The 20,449-nt window shown below is 45.4% G+C and overlaps 1 protein-coding gene across 1 annotated transcript in view; it reads left to right on the forward strand.

Annotated features, from left to right (window-relative positions):
- Positions 1 to 20,449, forward strand: part of LOC121578210 (integrin alpha-9-like) — a 224,420-nt gene that overhangs the window by 163,644 nt on the left and 40,327 nt on the right. Inside the window, exons 19-23 of the mRNA XM_041892414.1 lie at positions 3,713 to 3,799; positions 5,570 to 5,649; positions 6,954 to 7,037; positions 10,094 to 10,202; positions 10,703 to 10,810. Coding sequence (XP_041748348.1) covers positions 3,713 to 3,799; positions 5,570 to 5,649; positions 6,954 to 7,037; positions 10,094 to 10,202; positions 10,703 to 10,810 — 468 coding nt within the window. The remainder of the gene's footprint in view (positions 1 to 3,712; positions 3,800 to 5,569; positions 5,650 to 6,953; positions 7,038 to 10,093; positions 10,203 to 10,702; positions 10,811 to 20,449) is intronic.

Genomic DNA, 20,449 nt, shown 5'->3' on the forward strand with positions numbered 1-20,449 from the left:
CACACACACACAATGTCTACCACACACACGCCACACACACACACACACACACACACACACACACACACATAATGTCTCTCACACAGAAACAGCAGCAGTGAACTCTCACTGTTTGAAATCTTCCTCCTCTCAGGGTGTTTTTGGGACACAGAAGTGTGTTCACAGGACTAGAGGTTGTCCTCCATATTACTGTCCCGTCCCTCAGAGATCATTTTATTTGGACTGTAGTCAGTTCCTTTCTGTTTAATGGAAGTCATTGTATATTATTGCATCATCTAAAGACCATCGCGCAAGAATTGTCACATCTCTCCCTACATTGGTTTTGTTTAATATTTTTTCATTTATTTTTTAAAGTGTCTTTGAGATTCTACTTGTAATGAAAAGTGCTATATAAAATACATGTTGTAGTAGTAGTGGTGGTGGTAGTAGTAGTGTGAACAAGATTTAAACTGGGTTATCATGAAGTACATATTACATTTTCCTTAGGAACTAATCTCTAGTCAGTAAACTGTACTTTCTCCTCACAGGCACAGCTTTTAATGTCACTATGTGTAAACACTGTATTGTGATGCCATACTCTATCAGCAGTGTTCAATGTTATATTTCTCTTGGATCCCCTCTCACTGCTTCCACCAAGATATTATCTCTCTCTCGCTCTCGCTCTCTCAATTTAAGGGCTTTATTGGCATGGGAAACGTATGTTAACATTGCCAAAGCAAGTGAAGTAGATAGTAAACAAAAGTGAAATAAACAATAAATATTAACAGTAAACATTACACTCAGAAGTTCCAAAAGACATTATGTCTATATACAGTGTTGTGATGCTGTGCAAATAGTTAAAGTACAAATGGGAAAATAAATAAACATAAATATGGGTTATATTTACAATGGTGTTTGTTCTTCACTGGTTGCACTTTTCTTGTGGTAACAGGTCACAAATATTGCTGCTGTGATGGCACACTGTGGTATTTCACCCAGTAGATAAGGGAGTTTATCAAAATTGGGTTTGTTTTCGAATTCTTTGTGGATCTCTGTAATCTGAGGGAAATATGTGTCTCTAATATGTGTTATGTTTGTTTCTTTGAATAATGACAAACCGGGGCATAGGTTGAACTACTTTTAATAAACTGATACTTTAGCTAGCAATCTCCTTGTGTAGCCATGCAAGGCTACACAAGGCATCCCCTACTCGCATAGCCTGCTGGGTAACGTAGTCGTCATGTTATTAACACAGAACAACACATTTTCCTTCCTTTGAAAGAAAACTACTTTTTCTCTGTAACTAAACATGTCACATCACATGTGTGTACTCAACCTGCATAACATGCAATTTTCAATAACACACATTTCTTTCCCCCTTTTTTTTTCTCAACTAAATGCAGTCTCTGTCCAACAATACTCTATTGTGGCTCTATTTCTTTTCACATAAACAAAAACATCCAATCCAGGTGACCCTTTTTCTTTAAATATATACAGTGGGGAAAAAAAGTCACCTTAGTCAGCCACCAATTGTGCAAGTTCTCCCACTTAAAAAGATGAGAAAGGCCTGTCATTTTCATCATAGGTACACGTCAACTATGACAGACAAATTGAGGAAAAAAAATCCAGAAATTCACATTGTAGGATTTTTAATGAATTTATTTGCAAATTATGGTGGAAAATAAGTATTTGGTCACCTACAAACAAGCAAGATTTCTCCGTGACACAGAGAAGAGCATTCTCAGTTGAATGACCAGTCTCGTCATAGCGACTACCAATCTGACACCATGTTGCGTTTGTTCCTTTGAATAATGACAAACCGGGGCATAGGTTGAACTACTTTTAATAAACTGATACTTTAGCTAGCAATCTCCTTGTGTAGCCATGCAAGGCTACACAAGGCATCCCCCACTCGCATAGCCTGCTGGGTAATGTAGTCTTCATGTTATTAACACATAACAACACAATATGGTCAGACATTTGGCAGGAGGTTAGGAAGTATAGCTCAGTTTCCACCTCATTTTGTGGGCATTGTGCACATAGCCTGTCTTCTCTTGAGAGCCAGGTTTGCCTACGGTGGCCTTTCTCAATAGCAAGGCTATGCTCATTGAGTCTGTACATTGTCAAAGCTTTCCTTAAGTTTGGGTCAGTCACAGTGGTCAGGTATTCTGCCACTGTGTACTCTCTGTTTAGGGCCAAATAGCATTCTAGTTTGCTCTTTTTTGTTAATTCTTTCCATTGTGTCAAGTAATTCTCTTTTTGTTTTCTCATGATTTGGTTGGGTCTCTCTCTCTCTCTCTCACTCACTCACTCACTCACTCATTCACACACACATCCCCCTGTCTGTGTTTACCCTCCAACAAGTTATTTTTCCTCACAGGCACAGCTATATATTGTGAAGTGAGTATTTCACTGTGATCATATTTTCTCTGTGCTGCTTCCACCTTGGTTCTCTCTGTCTCCCCTGTCCCCCTCTCTCTGTCTCCCCGTCCTTGTCTCTCTCTTCTCTCTCTCTGTCTCCCCCGTCCTTCCATCCCTCCCGTCTCTCTCTCTCTCTGTCTCCCCGTCCCTCCCTTCTCTCTCTCTCTCTCTCTCTCTCTCTCTCTCTCTCTCTCTCTCTCTCTCTCTGTCTCCCCGTCCCGCCCTTCTCTCTCTCTCTCTCTGTCTCCCCGTCCCTCCCTTCTTTCTCTCTCTCTCTGTCTCCCTGTCCCTCCCTTCTTTCTCTCTCTCTCTGTCTCCCCGTCTCGCCCTTTTCTCTCTCTCTCTTCCTGTCTCCCCGTCCCTCCCTTCTCTCTCTCTCTGTCTCCCCGTCCCTCCCTCCCTTCTCTCTCTCTCTCTCTCTCTCTGTCTCCCCGTCCCTCCCTCCCTTCTCTCTCTCTCTCTCTCTCTCTCTCTCTCTCTCTCTCTCTGTCTCCCTGTCCCTCCCTTCTCTCTCTCTCTCTCTCTCTCTCTCTCTCTCTCTCTCTCTCTCTGTCTCCCCCTCCCGCTCTCTCTCTCTCTCTCTCTCTCTCTCTCTCTCTCTCTCTCTCTCTCTCTGTCTCCCCATCCCTTCCTTCTCTCTCTCTCACTCTCTCTCTCTCTGTCTCCCCGTCCCTCCCTTCTCTCTCTCTCTCTGTCTCCCCGTCCCTCCCTTCTCTCTCTCTCGCTGTCTCCCGTCCCTCCATTCTCTCTCTCTCTCTGTCTCCCCGTCCCTCCCTTCTCTCTCTCTCTCTGTCTCCCCCTCCCTCCATTCTCTCTCTCTCTCTGTCTCCCCGTCCCTCCCTTCTCTCTCTCTCTCGCTGTCTCCCGTCCCTCCATTCTCTCTCTCTCTCTGTCTCCCCGTCCCTCCCTTTCTCTCTCTCTCTGTCTCCCCCTCCCTCCATTCTCTCTCTCTCTCTGTCTCCCCGTCCCTCCCTTCTCTCTCTCTCTCGCTGTCTCCCGTCCCTCCATTCTCTCTCTCTCTCTGTCTCCCCGTCCCTCCCTTCTCTCTCTCTCTCTGTCTCCCCCTCCCTCCATTCTCTCTCTCTCTCTGTCTCCCCGTCCCTCCCTTCTCTCTCTCTCTCTGTCTCCCCCTCCCTCCATTCTCTCTCTCTCTCTGTCTCCCCGTCCCTCCCTTCTCTCTCTCTCTCTCTCTCTGTCTCCCCGTCCCTCCATTCTCTCTCTCTCTCTCTCTCTCTGTCTCCCTGTCCCTCCATTCTCTCTCTATCTCTCTGTCTCACCTGTCCCTTCCTCCCTGTTTGTTTCTCTATTCAAGGAAGAGAAGGGTATTTCCTGTGGTCTTGTTGATTTAGACTTCCTCCAATGCAGCGTGGGATTTCCCTTCATGAGAGCACAGACTAAGGTATGGCTCCTAACGGTCATGGCAGAATGTTTATAAATATATGACTATGGTATGGCTCCTAATGGTTGAGGCAGAATGTTTATAAATATATTACATGTTTTGTTGTTTCTACATTTACACTGAGTGGACAAAACATTAGCAACACCTTACTAATATTGAGTTGCACCCCTTTTGCCCTCAGAACAGCCTCAATTCGTCGGGCATGGACAATACAAGGTGTCGAAAGCGTTCCGCAGCAATGCTGGCCCATGTTGACTCCAATGCTTCCCACAGTTGTGTTAAGTTGGCTGGATATCCTTTGGGTGGTGGACCATTCTTGATACACACGGGAAACTGTTGAGCGTGAAAAACCCAGCAGCGTTGCAGTTCAGTAGGCACCTACTACCATACCCCGTTCAAAGACACTTACATCTTGTCTTGCCCATTCACCCTCTGAATGGCACTCATACACAATCCATGTCTCAATTGGCTTAAAAATCCTTCTTTAACCTGTCTCCTCCCCTTCATCTACACTGATTGAAGTGGATTTAACAGGTGACATTAATAAGGGATCATAGCTTTCACCTGGATTCACCTGGTCAGTCTCTGTCATGTACACTCAGTGTAAGTCTTCCAATACCAACCATACCATTCATTGTCTAGTTGTTATCCTTACCCAGGCACAATATTTCCTTTATCAAGAGCACAGATTAAGGTAGCTGTCCTAAACATGATCACATATAAATGTTTTACAGTCAATACATGTCAGTGTATAGTTCTTTCCATACCAACCATGTAGTATATAGTTGTACTATATACTACAGTACTATACACTTATGGTATTGACTGCAGTCACTGGGCCATGATGTGAATACAGTGTATAGAGGACAACAGGATGGAGTAGCCTGCAGTACAGTACCCACTTACTGACTGGCTGGCTGACTGGCTGGCTGACTGGCTGACTGGCTGACTGGCTGACTGGCTGGCTGACTGGCTGGCTGGCTGGCTGACCACTCACTGGGCCATGTCAATGTACCCTGGAGAGCCTGAAAAGCAAACAAATGATTTTGACAACTACCTGACGTACATCATGTTATTTAACTAAAAGCTTTCCCCTACACTCCTCCTCTTTCCCCTACACTCCTCCTCTTTCCCCAACACTCCTCCTCTTTCCCCAACACTCCTCCTCTTTCCCCTACACTCCTCCTCTTTCCCCTACACTCCTCCTCTTTCCCCTACACTCCTCCTCTTTCCCCTACACTCCTCCTCTTTCCCCAACACTCCTCCTCTTTCCCCAACACTCCTCCTCTTTCCCCTACACTCCTCCTCTTTCCCCTACACTCCTCCTCTTTCCCCTACACTCCTCCTCTTTCCCCTACACTCCTCCTCTTTCCCCTACACCCCTCCTCTTTCCCCATACACTCCTCCTCTTTCCCCTACACTCCTCCTCTTTCCCCATACACTCCTCCTCTTTCACCAACACTCCTCCTCTTTCCCCTACACTCCTCCTCTTTCCCCAACACTCCTCCTCTTTCCCCTACACTCCTCCTCTTTCCCCAACACTCCTCCTCTTTCCCCTACACTCCTCCTCTTTCCCCAACACTCCTCCTCTTTCCCCAACACTCCTCCTCTTTCCCCAACACTCCTCCTCTTTCCCCTACACTCCTCCTCTTTCCCCATACACTCCTCCTCTTTCCCCTACACTCCTCCTCTTTCCCCAACACTCCTCCTCTTTCCCCTACACTCCTCCTCTTTCCCCTACACTCCTCCTCTTTCCTTGTCTTTCCTCAGTATCATCTTGCAGTGATCTTCGACACAAGTCAGCTTTCAGGGGAAAACGAGACGTTGCAGTTTTTAGTTCATGCAAAAAGGTACGTTGTGACGTTAAAAATCCAAGGGAATGTTTTAGTGCAAGGTTAGCCTAACCTGGACCATTTGTTGGTAATGAGAAGATGTACACACACCACATAGACTGGTAAAATATCTACATTTAATTTGTTTGCTTTGCTAATCATGTCAGGTACTCAGAGTCGGGTGGGAGTCGTTTCTGTTGGCTCACATTAACGTCTGTAATTGCATTTGCCTTGGACCTACACACTGTATGGACACTACTGATATCATTGTCTAGCCACTGGAAATGCATGTTTTGAATGTTTGCCACTGAGCAGAGAGCGTTTAGTTTTGGCAGCCAGACAGTAGGCGACAACTTCTGTCACATAAGACTGGGAGGGGTCTGCTATAACATAAGACTGGGAGGGGTCTGCTGTCACTAGACTGGGAGGGGTCTGCTGTCACTAGACTGGGAGGGGTCTGCTGTCATTAGACTGGGAGGGGTCTGATGTCACTAGACTGGGAGGGGTCTGCTGTCACTAGACTGGGAGGGGTCTGCTGTCATTAGACTGGGAGGGGTCTGCTGTCACTAGACTGGGAGGGGTCTGCTGTCACTAGACTGGGAGGGGTCTGTTGTCACTAGACTGGGAGGGGTCTGCTGTCACTAGACTGGGAGGGGTCTGCTGTCACTAGACTGGGAGGGGTCTGCTGTCATAAGACTGGGAGGGGTCTGCTGTCATTAGACTGGGAGGGGTCTGCTGTCACTAGACTGGGAGGGGTCTGCTGTCACTAGACTGGGAGGGGTCTGCTGTCACTAGACTGGGAGGGGTCTGCTGTCATAAGACTGGGAGGGGTCTGCTGTCACTAGACTGGGAGGGGTCTGCTGTCACTAGACTGGGAGGGGTCTGCTATAACATAAGACTGGGAGGGGTCTGCTGTCACTAGACTGGGAGGGGTCTGCTGTCACTAGACTGGGAGGGGTCTGCTGTCATTAGACTGGGAGGGGTCTGCTGTCACTAGACTGGGAGGGGTTTTCTGTCACTAGACTGGGAGGGGTCTGCTGTCACTAGACTGGGAGGGGTCTGCTGTCCCAAGACTGGGAGGGGTTTTCTGTCACTAGACTGGGAAGGGTCTGCTGTCACTAGACTGGGAGGTGTCTGCTGTCACTAGTCTGGACCTTTTTCTTTAGACAGAATAATTTAAGATTTAACTTTCTCTTTCATGTTGCTGTAGAGAATAACAATATTTGTACTTAATCACTATGCTGTAAATTGGCATAGTTAATGTATTATTATCTACTCTATCAACTATTTGTTCATTACCTCCTATTGTTTTCTCATTGTAGTGCCAACCCTGAGCATAGACTGTTGGACAACACGTTGGATCTGTCTATCCCACTGGTCCATGAGGTGGACACAACTATCACTGGGTATGTGGTTAAAAAAGAACAAGAGGACAAAAAATATTTACTTTGTCTGCAATACACACTTACTGTAGACATAACGTAAGCCATTTCCCTGCCTGGTCTCCCCCTGCCTGGTCTCTCCAGCTCTGTTCTAAGCCTCTTGACAGATGAAAGACACTAGACAGACAGAGCTGAGCTACATTATCAGACAGGATTATAAGACCACATTATCAGACAGCATTATCGGAAAAACATTATCAGACAGCATTATCAGTCAACATTATAAGACAACAGAGCTAAACTACATTATCAGACAACATAATCAAACAACAGACATGAGCTACATTATCAAACAACATTATCAGACAACAGAGCAGAGATACATTATCGGACAGCATTATCAGTCAGCAGAGCTGTAGCTGAGCTGCATTATCAGACAGGATTATCAGACAGCAGAGCTGTAGCTGAGTTACATTATCAGACAACATTATCAGACAGCAGAGTTGTAGCTCAGTTGGTAGAGCATGGCGCTTGCAACGCAAGGGTTGTGGGTTCGTTTCCCACGAGGGGCCAGTATGAAAATGTATGCACTCACTAACTGTAAGTCACTCTGGATAAGAGCGTCTGCTAAATGACTAAAATGTAGCTGAGCTACATTATCAGAAAGCATTATCAGACAGCATTATCAGACAGCAGAGTAGAGCTGTAGCTGAGGTGTGTTATCAGATGGCAGAGCGTTCCTCTCTGTGGAGGAACTTGGCTGTTTGGACATTGAGTTGTTCAGAGACTCTCTCTCTATCTCTCAACTAACTAACTCTCTGAAAAAGTGTAGCTAGAGATAAAGGGCTTTCAAGCTGATATGTTCCATTCTCATTGCCTGGCTCGCCGAACTCCTTGCTCCGGCCAAATGCTAGGCCACGACCACATACAGTGGGGAGAACAAGTATTTGATACACTGCCGATTTTGCAGGTTTTCCTACTTACAAAGCATGTAGAGGTCTGTAATTTTTATCATAGGTACACTTCAACTGTGAGAGACTTAATCTAAAACAAAAATCCAGAAAATCACATTGTATGATTTTTAAGTAATTAATTTGCATTTTATTGCATGACATAAGTATTTGATACATCAGAAAAGCAGAACTTAATATTTGGTACAGAAACCTTTGTTTGCAATTACAGAGATCATACGTTTCCTGTAGGTCTTGACCAGGTTTGCACACACTGCAGCAGGGATTTTGGCCCACTCCTCCATACAGACCTTCTCCAGATCTTTCAGGTTTCGGGGCTGTCGCTGGGCAATACGGACTTTCAGCTCCCTCCAAAGATTTTCTATTGGGTTCAGGTCTGGAGACTGGCTAGGCCACTCCAGGACCTTGAGATGCTTCTTACGGAGCCACTCCTTAGTTGCCCTGGCTGTGTGTTTCGGGTCGTTGTCATGCTGGAAGATCCAGCCACGACCCATCTTCAATGCTCTTACTGAGGGAAGGAGGTTGTTGGCCAAGATCTCGCGATACATGGCGCCATCCATCCTCCCCTCAATACGGTGCAGTCGTCCTGTCCCCTTTGCAGAAAAGCATCCCCAAAGAATGATGTTTCAACCTCCATGCTTCACGGTTGGGATGGTGTTCTTGGGGTTGTACTCATCCTTCTTCTTCCTCCAAACACGGCGAGTGGAGTTTAGACCAAAAAGCTCTATTTTTGTCTCATCAGACCACATGACCTTCTCCCATTCCTCCTCTGGATCATCCAGATGGCCATTGGCAAACTTCAGACGGGCCTGGACATGCGCTGGCTTGAGCAGGGGGACCTTGCGTGCGCTGCAGGATTTTAATCCATGACGGCGTAGTGTGTTACTAATGGTTTTCTTTGAGACTGTGGTCCCAGCTCTCTTCAGGTCATTGACCAGGTCCTGCTGTGTAGTTCTGGGCTGATCCCTCACCTTCCTCATGATCATTGATGCCCCACGAGGTGAGATCTTGCATGGAGCCCCAGACCAAGGGTAATTGACCGTCATCTTGAACTTCTTCCATTTTCTAATAATTGCGCCAACAGTTGTTGCCTTCTCACCAAGCTGCTTGCCTATGGTCCTGTAGCCCATCCCAGCCTTGTGCAGGTCTACAATTTTATCCCTGATGTCCTTACACAGCTCTCTGGTCTTGGCCATTGAAGAGAGGTTAGAGTCTGTTTGATTGAGTGTGTGGACAGGTGTCTTTTATACAGATAACAAGTTCAAACAGGTGCAGTTAATACAGGTAATGAGTGGAGAACAGGAGGGCTTCTTAAAAAAGAAGAAACAGGTCTGTGAGAGCCGGAATTCTTACTGGTTGGTAGGTGATCAAATACTTATGTCATGCAATAAAATGCAAATTAATTACTTAAAAATCATACAATGTGATTTTCTGGATATTTGTTTTAGATTCCGTCTCTCACAGTTGAAGTGTACCTATGATAAAAATTACAGACCTCTACATGCTTTGTAAGTAGGAAAACCTGCAAAATTGGCAGTGTATCAAATACTTGTTCTCCCCACTGTACATTAGTTTCTTCTCTTCAAAGAGTCTGGATCGGAGTACCTCCCCGACCCTTCACCGAATGCCAAGACATTCGGGGCCGTCTGATTGGTCCAGAAACCAATGGGTTGGGCCAGAGCCAGAACACACGTGGGTAAAGTGGCAGTTTGAAAATGTGTCATTGGTTAGAGGCGATCCAATCGCTGATGACTTTGTTTTGTACAACGCCCCTCGTGCCCCTCGTCACCACAAACTAATTCAATAATGGCCGTCTCAGACTAAAGTCTGTAGCGATCGACAGAGCAATGGAAGAATTTAGTGTGAATCGTCAGGGTAAATTTCTCACAGAACAGATCAGCTTTCCTCTACCTCAGGACACGAAGAAAATATCTGGACAACACACACCAGTCTTTAATCAGTCTCTCTCAAACAGTCAATTGATCTATCGAACATACAGACCTACACAAACATGTTATACAAAAGTTTGATTTGATATCCTTAAATAATGATCATGGCATGAATCTGTTGGGGCTGTGCAATACCATATCACTTTCTATCCTTCTACAGTTTGGTGACCCCAACGTCCTTTGTGTATGGGAACTCCATCGATGCCTCGCACTTTGTCCAGCTGGAGGACATGGAGTGTAACTTCCAGCCTCTAAACTTCACCTTTCAGGTATTGGTGACACCTGTACATCCGGGAATCCCCATTCAAGTCAATTATATTTATATGGCTGTACCAGTAGATCCACCCCATCTACCTCGTCAACACATGCATCATATTATTTTGTCTCCTTCTAAACATATCTCTCTATCTATCTTTTTCTCTCTCTCTCTCCCTATCACTCTCTCACTACTCTCTCTCTCTCTCCCTCTCTCTCTCTCACTACTCTTTCTCTCTCACTCTCTTTCCCTAACTCTCTCGATCTCACTCTCTCCCCCTCTCCCTAACTCTCTCTCTCTCTCTCTCTCTCTCTCTCTCTCTTTCTTTCTCTCGCTCGCTCTCTCTCTCTCTGTCCCTCTCTCATCCATCTTTCTTTCTACCCCCCCCCACACGTTCTCTCTCTAACCCTAATTCTCTACCTCTCTTACCCCTGACCTTTTATTTATCTCTACCCTTCACCATCTTTCTCTCCCTAATTTTTCTCTCTACCTCTCTCTCTCATCTTCTTCCAGGTGATCAACAATGGCCCCAGCAGGTTACCTGGCTCCATAGTGGACATCAGGATCCCCAACCGACTGGCTGGCAACGGGGCCGACATGTTCCACATCATGGACACACAGGTGGGTACCTTCCAACAGCAGTTTATAAATCAAATGCAATCAATCAGATTCATTTATGAGGTCGTTTTTACATCAGCAGTTGTCATAAGGTGCATTTACATTAACCCGGCCTAGACCCCAAAGAGCAAGCAATAGCCAATTTTTAAAAAAAAATTATTTCACCTTTATTTAACCAGGTAAGCCAGTTGAGAACAGGTTCTCATTTACAACTGCGACCTGGCCAAGATAAAGCAAAGCAGTGCAATAAAAACAACACAGAGTTACATATGGGGTAAAAAAACATAAAGTCAAAAATACAACAGAAAATATATATACAGTGTGTGCAAATGTAGCAAGTTATGGAGGTAAGGCAATAAATAGGCTATAGTGCAGAATAATTACAATAGTATTAACACTGGAATGCTAGATGTGCAAGAGATTATGTGCAAATAGAGATACTGGGGTGCAAAAGAGCAAAATAAATAACAATATAGGGATGAGGTAGTTGGGTGGGCTAATTTCAGATGGGCTGTGTACAGGTGCAGTGATCGGTAAGGTGCTCTGACAACTGATGCTTAAAGTTATTGAGGGAGATAAGAGTCTCCAGCTTCAGAGATTTTTGCAATTCGTTCCAGTCATTGGCAGCAGAGAACTGGAAGGAATGGCGGCCAAAGGAGGTGTTGGCTTTGGGAATGACCAGTGAGATATACCTGCTGGAGCGCAGACTACGGGTGGGTGCTGCTATGGTGACCAATGAGCTAAGATAAGGCGGGGATTTGCCTAGCAGTGATTTATAGATGGCCTGGAGCCAGTGGGTTTGACGACGAACATGGAGTGAGGACCAGCCAACAAGAGCGTACAGGTCACAGTGGTGGGTAGTGTATGGGGCTTTGGAGACAAAACGGATGGCACTGTGATAGACTACATCCAATTTGCTGAGTAGAGTGTTGGAGGCTATTTTGTAAATGACATCGCCGAAGTCAAGGATCGGTAGGATAGTCAGTTTTACGAGGGCATGTTTGGCAGCATGAGTGAAGGAGGCTTTGTTTGCGAAATAGGAAGCCGATTCTAGATTTAACTTTGGATTGGAGATTCTTTATGTGAGTCTGGAAGTTGAGTTTACAGTCTAACCAGACACCTAGGTATTTGTAGTTGTCCACATACTCTAGGTCAGACCCGTCAGAGTGGTGATTCTAGTCGGGTGGGCGGGTGCCAGCAGCGTTCGATTGAAAAGCATGCATTTAGTTTTACTAGTGTTTAAGAGCAGTTGGAGGCTACTGAAGGATTGTTGTATGGCATTGAAGCTCGTTTGGAGGTTTGTTAACACAGTGTCCAATGAAGGGCCAGATGTATACAAAATGGTGTCGTCTGCGTAGAGGTGGATCTGAGAGGCACCAGCAGCAAGAGCGACATCATTGATATACACTGAGAAAAGTGTCGGCCCAAGAATTGAACCCTGTGGCACCCCCATAGAGACTGCCATAGGTCCAGACAACAGGCCCTCCGATTTGACACACTGAACTCTATCTGAGAAGTAGTTGGTGAACCAGGCGAGGCAGTCATTTGAGAAACCAAGGCTATTTAGTCTGCCAATAAGAATGCGGTGGTTGACAGAGTCGAAAGCCTTGGCCAGGTCGATGAAGACGGCTGCACAGTACTGTCTATTATCAATCGCGGTTATAATATCGTTTAGGACCTTGAGCGTGGCTGAAGTGCACCCATGACCAGCTCGGAAACCGGATTGCATAGCGGAGAAGGTACGGTGGTATTCGAAATGGTCGGTGATCTGTTTGTTAACTTGGCTTTCAAATACTTTCGAAAGGCAGGGCAGGATGGATATAGGTCTGTAGCAGTTTGGATCTAGAGTGTCACCCCCTTTGAAGAGGGGGATGACCGCGGCAGCTTTCCAATCTCTGGGGATCTCAGACGTTATGAAAGAGAGGTTGAACAGACTAATAATAGGGGTTGCGACAATTTCGGCGGCTAGTTTTAGAAAGAAAGGGTCCAGATTGTCTAGCCCAGCTGATTTGTAGGGGTCCAGATTTTGCAGCGCTTTCAAAACATCAGCTGTCTGAATTTGTGTGAAGGAGAAGCGGGGGGGCAAGTTGCAGCAGAGGGTGCAGAGTTGGTGGCCGGGTTAGTGGTAGCCAGATGGAAAGCATGGCCAGCTGTAGCAAAATGCTTGTTGAAATTCTCGATTATTGTAGATTTATCGGTGGTGATAGTGTTTCCTAGCCTCAGTGCAGTGGGCAGCTGGGAGGAAGTGCTCTTATTCTCCATGGACTTTACAGTGTCCCAAAACTTTTTGGAGTTAGTGCTACAGGATGCAAATTTCTGTTTGAAAAAGTTAGCCAAAGGCTCATTGGCTAGGAAAAACATCCTAGAAAGAAGATATCTAGACAGGAACCAGGCTCAGAGGGGAGACCAATAATACCACATTATTTCCCTGTCCATATGTCCACACTATTTACCCATTCACCCAAACGTCAGTACCTTTGGCGTTATTTAGTGGTTTATCGACCTACACACCATCCACATTCTTTGTTGCCTTTATCCAACTGAAGTCTATCACTCTTGTTTGCCTTCATAGCAGAGTGCTGTGGATCCACATTGGCAAACACTTTAATACGAGCTGCTAAAATGGCCTTCTTGTATATCTACAGTACCAGTCAAAAGTTTGGACACACCTACTCATTCCAGGGATTTTCTTTATTTGTACTATTTTCTACATTGTAGAATAATAGTGACAATATCAAAAACGTGTTAAACAAATCAAAATATAATTTATATTTGAGATTCTTCAAATAGCCGCCCTTTGCCTTGATGACAGCTTTGCACACTCTTGGCATTCTCTCAACCAGCTTCATGAGGTAGTCACCTGGAATGCATTTCAATTAACAGGTGTGCCTTCTTAAAAGTTAATTTGTGGAATTTCTTTCCTTCTTAATGCGTTTGAGCCAATCAGTTGTGTTGTGACAATGTAGGAGGGTATACAGAAGAGAGCCCTATTTGGTAAAAGAGCAAGTCCATATTATGGTAAGAACAGCTCAAATAAGCAAAGAAAAATGACAGTGCATCATTACGTTAAGACATGAAGTTCAGTCAATCCGTAACATTTCAAGAACTTTGAAAGTTTCTTCAAGTGCAGTCGCAAAAACCCTCAAGCGCTATGATGAAACTGGCTCTCATGAGGACCGCCACAGGAATGGAAGACCCAGAGTTACCTCTGCTGCACAGGATAAGTTCATTAGAGTTACCAGCCTCAGAAATTGCAGCCCAAATAAATGATTCACAGAGTTCAAGTAACAGACACATCTCAACATCAACTGTTCAGAGGAGACTATGTGAATCAGGCCTTCATGGTCGAATTGCTGCAAAGAAACCACTACTAAAGGACACCAATAAGAAGAAGAGACTTGCTTGGGCCAAGAAACACAAGCAATGGACATTAGACCGGTGGAAATTTGTGCTTTGGTCTGGAGTCCAAATTGGAGATTTTTGGTTCCAACCGCCGTGGCTTTGTGAGACGCGGTGTGGGTGAACAGATGATCTCTGCATGTGTGGTTCCCACCGTAAAGCATGGAGGAGGAGGTGTTATGGTGTGAGGGTGCTTTGCTGGTGACACCATCTGTGATTTATTTCGAATTCAAGGCACACTTAACCAGCACGGCAACCACAGCGTTCTGCAGTGATACGCCATCCCATCCGGTTTGGGCTTAGTAGGACTTTATCATAACCCCTGCACCACTCTTTTCATATAGGTAGAATAGGGGGAGCTCAACATTTTAATTCTGTTGACTGTTTGAATGGGAGGATTGGAGCAGAGACTGTAGGGACGTCAGACCGTATCCCACCCTGCATCACCACATCTGGAATTACTTGGAGGGATCAGACAGCTTGCATGGAATGAATGGGGGACTGGGGGAGCATGCTACTATTCTATAACATCCACAACGTAGATCTGGAGTCACTGAGATATGAAACTGGGGCCCTGATCAAAAGGAGTGCACAACACAGGGAATAGGGTGCTATTTGGGATACAGACTTTTTCTGTGTTAACACTGTCTGACTGTAGTATCCCTATATATTCCTATAGGGTAAGGAGAGGTCATTTTACAATGAGGTTTTCTTCTTATACAGTAGGTCAGAGTGACAGACATCTATTAACACACAGACAAGATAAACATGGGCCGGGATTCAAAAAATGTGGGGGAAATATTACCGTATTGCAATTTGCTTGAATTCCAGTCATGATCTTACATTCATCCCAACATGTATTAATGTCATCCCAACATGTATTAATGTCAGTGTAAAACAACAACTAAAAGGTAACTCTTTATTTTATAGCTCGTTTCAGATTATACTTACCTGGTATTCACTTAGAATCTGTTAACAATGGATACAAAATAGTTAAATGCAGGTGGTAACTACCTGGTACCAAGTGGTGGGCTTCACAATGATGCCAAAATGACATCATTTTTCATAAATCAGCTAATAGCAGGGTGCAGTTATGAGGGTCAACTATCTGTTCAGAATCCTTTCCTTCTCTCATTTTCTCTCTTTCTCTCTCTCTCTCCTTCGCTCTCTTTCGCTCTCCTCTCTCTCTCTTTCTCTCTCTCCTTCTCTCTTTCGCTCTCGCTCTCGCTCTCGCTCGCTCTCTCTCGCTCTCTCTCACACACACAAACACACACACAAAAGTAGTGCCCAGTATAGGGAATTGGGTGCCATTTGGCTATGGGCCCTGGTCTAAAGTAGTGCCCAGTATAGGGAATAGGGTGCCATTTGGCTATGGGCCCTGGTCTAAAGTAGTGCCCAGTATAGGGAATAGGGTGCCATTTGGCTATGGGCCCTGGTCTAAAGTAGTGCCCAATATAGGGAATAGGGTGCCATTTGGCTATGGGCCCTGGTCTAAAGTAGTGCCCAGTATAGGGAATAGGGTTCCATTTGGGACACAGCCATGACAGCCTCTCAGGCAGTGGATGGAAGTGAAAAAGACACAGGTAGTGCTGAGCGATTAACCAACATGTCTTATTTACTTTGTAGAACTAAAATAGTGATGTTGGCAGACAGCAGCTCTATAGAGATGAGATGATGACTTGGAATTACCTAATAAAGTCATCAAATAAAACATTTTATTAAAGTAAACTAATGTGAATAAATGATGGTTTATAAGTGAGCAGTCATGGTCAGTCACTACCATCATGGGACTTTTATTAATTGTTTTATTCTGTGTTGTTACAACATTCAACCCACATAATGCATAGTGCATTTAATGTCACAAAATATAATGTCCCACTTCTGGGGAGGAGGGAGGGAGCCCACAGGCCTGGTCTGGATTGGGAGTGGAGGGAAAGGGAGAGAGAGAGGGAGAGAGGGGTGGTTAATCACCCTAGTTCTAAATCACTCCATATGGGAAACCTGTCAGGGAGGGGCACCGTCTGCCCCTCTCTATCCCCACTGCCTTCCCTCCTGCTGGGGGACAGAACTTCCTCTCACCTCCTAAAACCCACAACATCCAGAATATCAGAAGTGTCACACAAGCATCAAGATGGTGTGCTCGAGGAAGGGCGTTCATGCAGGAACCAATGGGATGCTCGAGGGGGCAGGAGTTCCTGCGTGACACAATCACACACTATTGATATTGAAGGGCACTTCATTCAATTTAACAGATCAAATTCAATATTGGTGCACAATTTCGACTTAAAATATCATTTAGTGGAACGACCCAGTGCACTATATAGGGAGTAGGGTGCCAATTGGGATACAAACAGTCTCCACATACACTCTCAACCCCACACCCTGGGGACCTATACAGAACTTTGATTCTAGAAGTGGGGGGGACATATACAGTACCAGTCAAAGGTTTGGACACACCTACTCATTCAAGGATTTTCTTTATTTTTACAATTTTTTACATTGTAGAATAATAGTGAAGACATCAAAACTATGAAATAACACATATGGAATCATGTAGTAACCAAAAAAGTGTTAAACAAATCAAAGTATATTTTATATTTGAGAATCTTCAAATAGCCACCCTTTGCCTTGATGACAGCTTTGCACACTCTTGGCATAGGTGAAGCTGGTTGAGAGATACTAGGTGTGTCCAAACTTTTGACTGGTACTGTATATATATAGGGTTGAAGTCGGAGGTTTACATACACCTTAGCCAAATACATTTAAACTCAGTTTTTCACAATTCCTGATATTTAATCCTAGTAAAATTTGGGTGAATTTTGGCCCATTCCTACTGACAGACCTGGTGTAACTGAGTCAGGTTTGTAGGCCTCCTTGCTCGCGCACGGTTTTTCAGTTCTGCCCACACATTTTCTATAGGATTGAGGTCAGGGCTTTGTGATGGCCACTCCAATACCTTGACTTTGTTGTCCTTAAGCCATTTTGCCACAACTTTGGAAGTATGCTTGAGGTCATTGTACATTTGGAAGACCCATTTGCGACCAAGCTTTAACTTCCTGACTGATGTCTTGAGATGTTGCTTCAATATTTCCACATAATTTTCCTTCCTCATGATGCCATCTATTTTGTGAAGTGTACCAGTCCCTCCTGCAGCAAAACACCCTCACAGCATGATGCTGCCACCCCCGTGCTTCACGGTTGGGATGGTGTTCTTCGGCTTGCAAGACCCTCCTTTTTCCTCCAAACATAACGATGGTCATTATGGCCATTTTTGTTTCATCAGACCAGAGGACATTTCTCCAAAAAGTACGATCTTTGTCCCCATGTGCAGTTGCAAACCATAGTCATGGCTTTTTTATGGCGGTTTTTGGAGCAGTGGCTTCTTCCTTGCTGAGCGGCCTTTCAGGTTATGTCGATAAAGGATTCATTTTACTGTGGATATAGATACTTTTGTACCTGTTTCCTCCAGCATCTTCACAAGGTCCTTTGCTGTTCTGGGATTGATTTGCACTTTTCGCACCAAAGTACGTTCATCTCTAGGAGACAGAACGCGTCTCCTTCCTGAGCGGTATGACGGCTGCGTGGTCCCATGGTGTTTATACTTGCGTACTATTGTTTGCACAGATGAACGTGGTACCTTCAGCCGTTTGGAAATTGCTCCCAAGGATGAATCAGACAATTTTTTTTCTGAGGTCTTGGCTGATTTCTTTTGATTTTCCCAGGATGTCAAGCAAAGACGCACTGAGTTTGAAGGTAGGCCTTGAAATACATACACAGGTACACCTCCAATTGACTCAAATTATGTCAATTAGCCTATCAGAAGCTTCTAAAGCCATGACATCATTTTCTGGAATTTTTCAAGCTGTTAAAAGGCACAGTCAACTTAGTGTATGTAAACTTCTGACCCACTGGAATTGTGATACAGTGAATTATAAGTGAAATAATCTGTCTGTAAACAATTGTTGGAAAAATTACTTGTGTCATGCACAAAGTAGATGTCCTAACCGACTTGCCAAAACCATAGTTTAACAAGAAATGTGTGGAGTGGTTGAAAAACGGGTTTTAGTGACTCCAACCTAAGTGTATGTAAACTTCCGACTTCAACTGTATATACAGCTGCGGAAAAAATTGAGAGACCACTGCAAAATTATCCGTTTTACTATTTATAGGTATGTGTTTGGGTAAAAATAACATTTTTGCTTTATTCTATAAACTACTGACAACATTTCTCCCAAATTCCAAATAAAAATATTGTTATTTAGAGCATTTATTTGCAGAAAATGACAACTGGTCAAAATAACAAAAAAAGATGCAGTGTTATCAGCCTTCTAATAATGCAAAGAAAATAAGTTCATGTTCATTTTTAAACAACACAATAGTAATGTTTTACCTTAGGAAGAGTTCAGAAATCAATATTTGGTGGAATAACCCTGATTTTCAATCAAAGCTTTCATGCGTCTTGGCATGCTCTCCACCAGTCTTTCACATTGATGTTGGGTGACTTTATGCCACTCCTGGTGCAAAACTTCAAGCAGCTTGGCTTTGTTTGATGGCTTGTGACCATCCATCTTCCTCTTGATCACATTCCAGAAGTTTTCAATGGGGTTCAGGTCTGGAGATTGGGCTGGCCATGACAGGGTCTTGATCTGGTGGTCCTCCATCCACACCGTCATTGACCTGGCTGTGTGGCATGGCGCATTGTCCTGCTGGAAAAAACAATCCTCAGAGTTGGGGCACAATGTCAGAGCAAAAGGAAGCAAGTTTTCTTCCAGGACAACCTTGTACGTGACTTGATTCATGCTTCCTTCACTGTCAGTGGGTGCTGTAGGTGGGTGTGGTGCAGGAATCAGGCGCAGGACGCAGAAACTTAGTCCAAAAGACTTTAGTGAAAACTCACTCAATACACGAGCCAAAAAGCCCGGAGACGAGAGAATACACACACAGGCGTAAACCAAAATGCGCACTAACATGTGCGAGAACCCTCCTAAAACAGAGGAGGAAAACAACGAAGTACAGATGACCAACAGTAGCGCACAAACACGACAGCGAGGACAATCACACACAACACCTGACAAACACAACGAGAACTTATAGGACACTAATGAGCGCTAAACGAAAACAGGTGTACAACATCAAGACAAAACCAAACGAACATCGAAACATACAACGGTGGCAGCTAGTACTCCGGAGACGACGACCGCCGAAGCCTGCCCGAGCAAGGAAGAGAGGCAGCCTCGGCCGAAACCGTGACAGTACCCCCCCCTTGACGCGCGGCTCCAGACGTGCGCCGACTCCGGCCTCGGGGACGACCAGGAGGACGCGTCGGGTGACTACGGTGGAATTCTGTCAGGAGAGACGGGTCCAAAATGTCTCTCCTCGGCACCCAGCACCGTTCCTCCGGGCCGTACCCCTCCCACTCCACGAGATATTGGAGACCCCCCATCCGGCGTCTCGAATCCAAGATGGACCGCACGGAGTACGCCGGTGCCCCCTCGATGTCCAATGGGGGCGGAGGAGTCTCTCTGATTTCATTTTCCTGGAGTGGACCAGCTACCACCGGCCTGAGAAGAGACACATGGAACGAGGGGTTAATATTCTTATACTCAATAGGTAGTTGTAATCTGTAACACACCTCGTTCAATCTTCTCAGGACTTTAAACGGCCCCACAAACCGCCGACCCAGTTTCCGGCAGGGCAGGCGGAGGGGCAGGTTTCTGGTAGAGAGCCAGACTCGATCACCAGGTGCGTACACCGGCCCCTCACTGCGGTGGAGATCGGCGCTCGCCTTCTGACGACGGAGGGCCCGCTGCAGGTGGACGTGTGCAGCGTTCCACGTCTCCTCCGAGCGCCGCACCCACTCATCCACCGCAGGAGCCTCGATCTGGCTCTGCTGCCATGGTGCCAGAACCGGCTGGTAACCTAACACACATTGGAAAGGGGGTTAGGTTAGTTGAGGAATGGCGTAGGGGAATTCTGGGCCATTTCTGCCCAGGGAACGTAACGTGCCCACTCCTCTGGCCGGTCCTGGCAGTATGATCTAAGAAACCTACCCACATCCTGGTTCACACGTTCCACCTGCCCATTACTCTCAGGATGGTAACCCGAGGTGAGGCTCACCGAGACCCCCAAACGCTCCATAAACGCTCTCCAGACTCTGGAGGTGAACTGGGGACCTCGATCAGACACAATATCCTTGGGTACCCCGTAGTGCCGGAAAACGTGGGTGAATAGAGCTTCGGCGGT

Source organism: Coregonus clupeaformis, chromosome 1 (assembly GCF_020615455.1).
Source record: "Coregonus clupeaformis isolate EN_2021a chromosome 1, ASM2061545v1, whole genome shotgun sequence".
Taxonomy (NCBI): domain Eukaryota; kingdom Metazoa; phylum Chordata; class Actinopteri; order Salmoniformes; family Salmonidae; genus Coregonus; species Coregonus clupeaformis.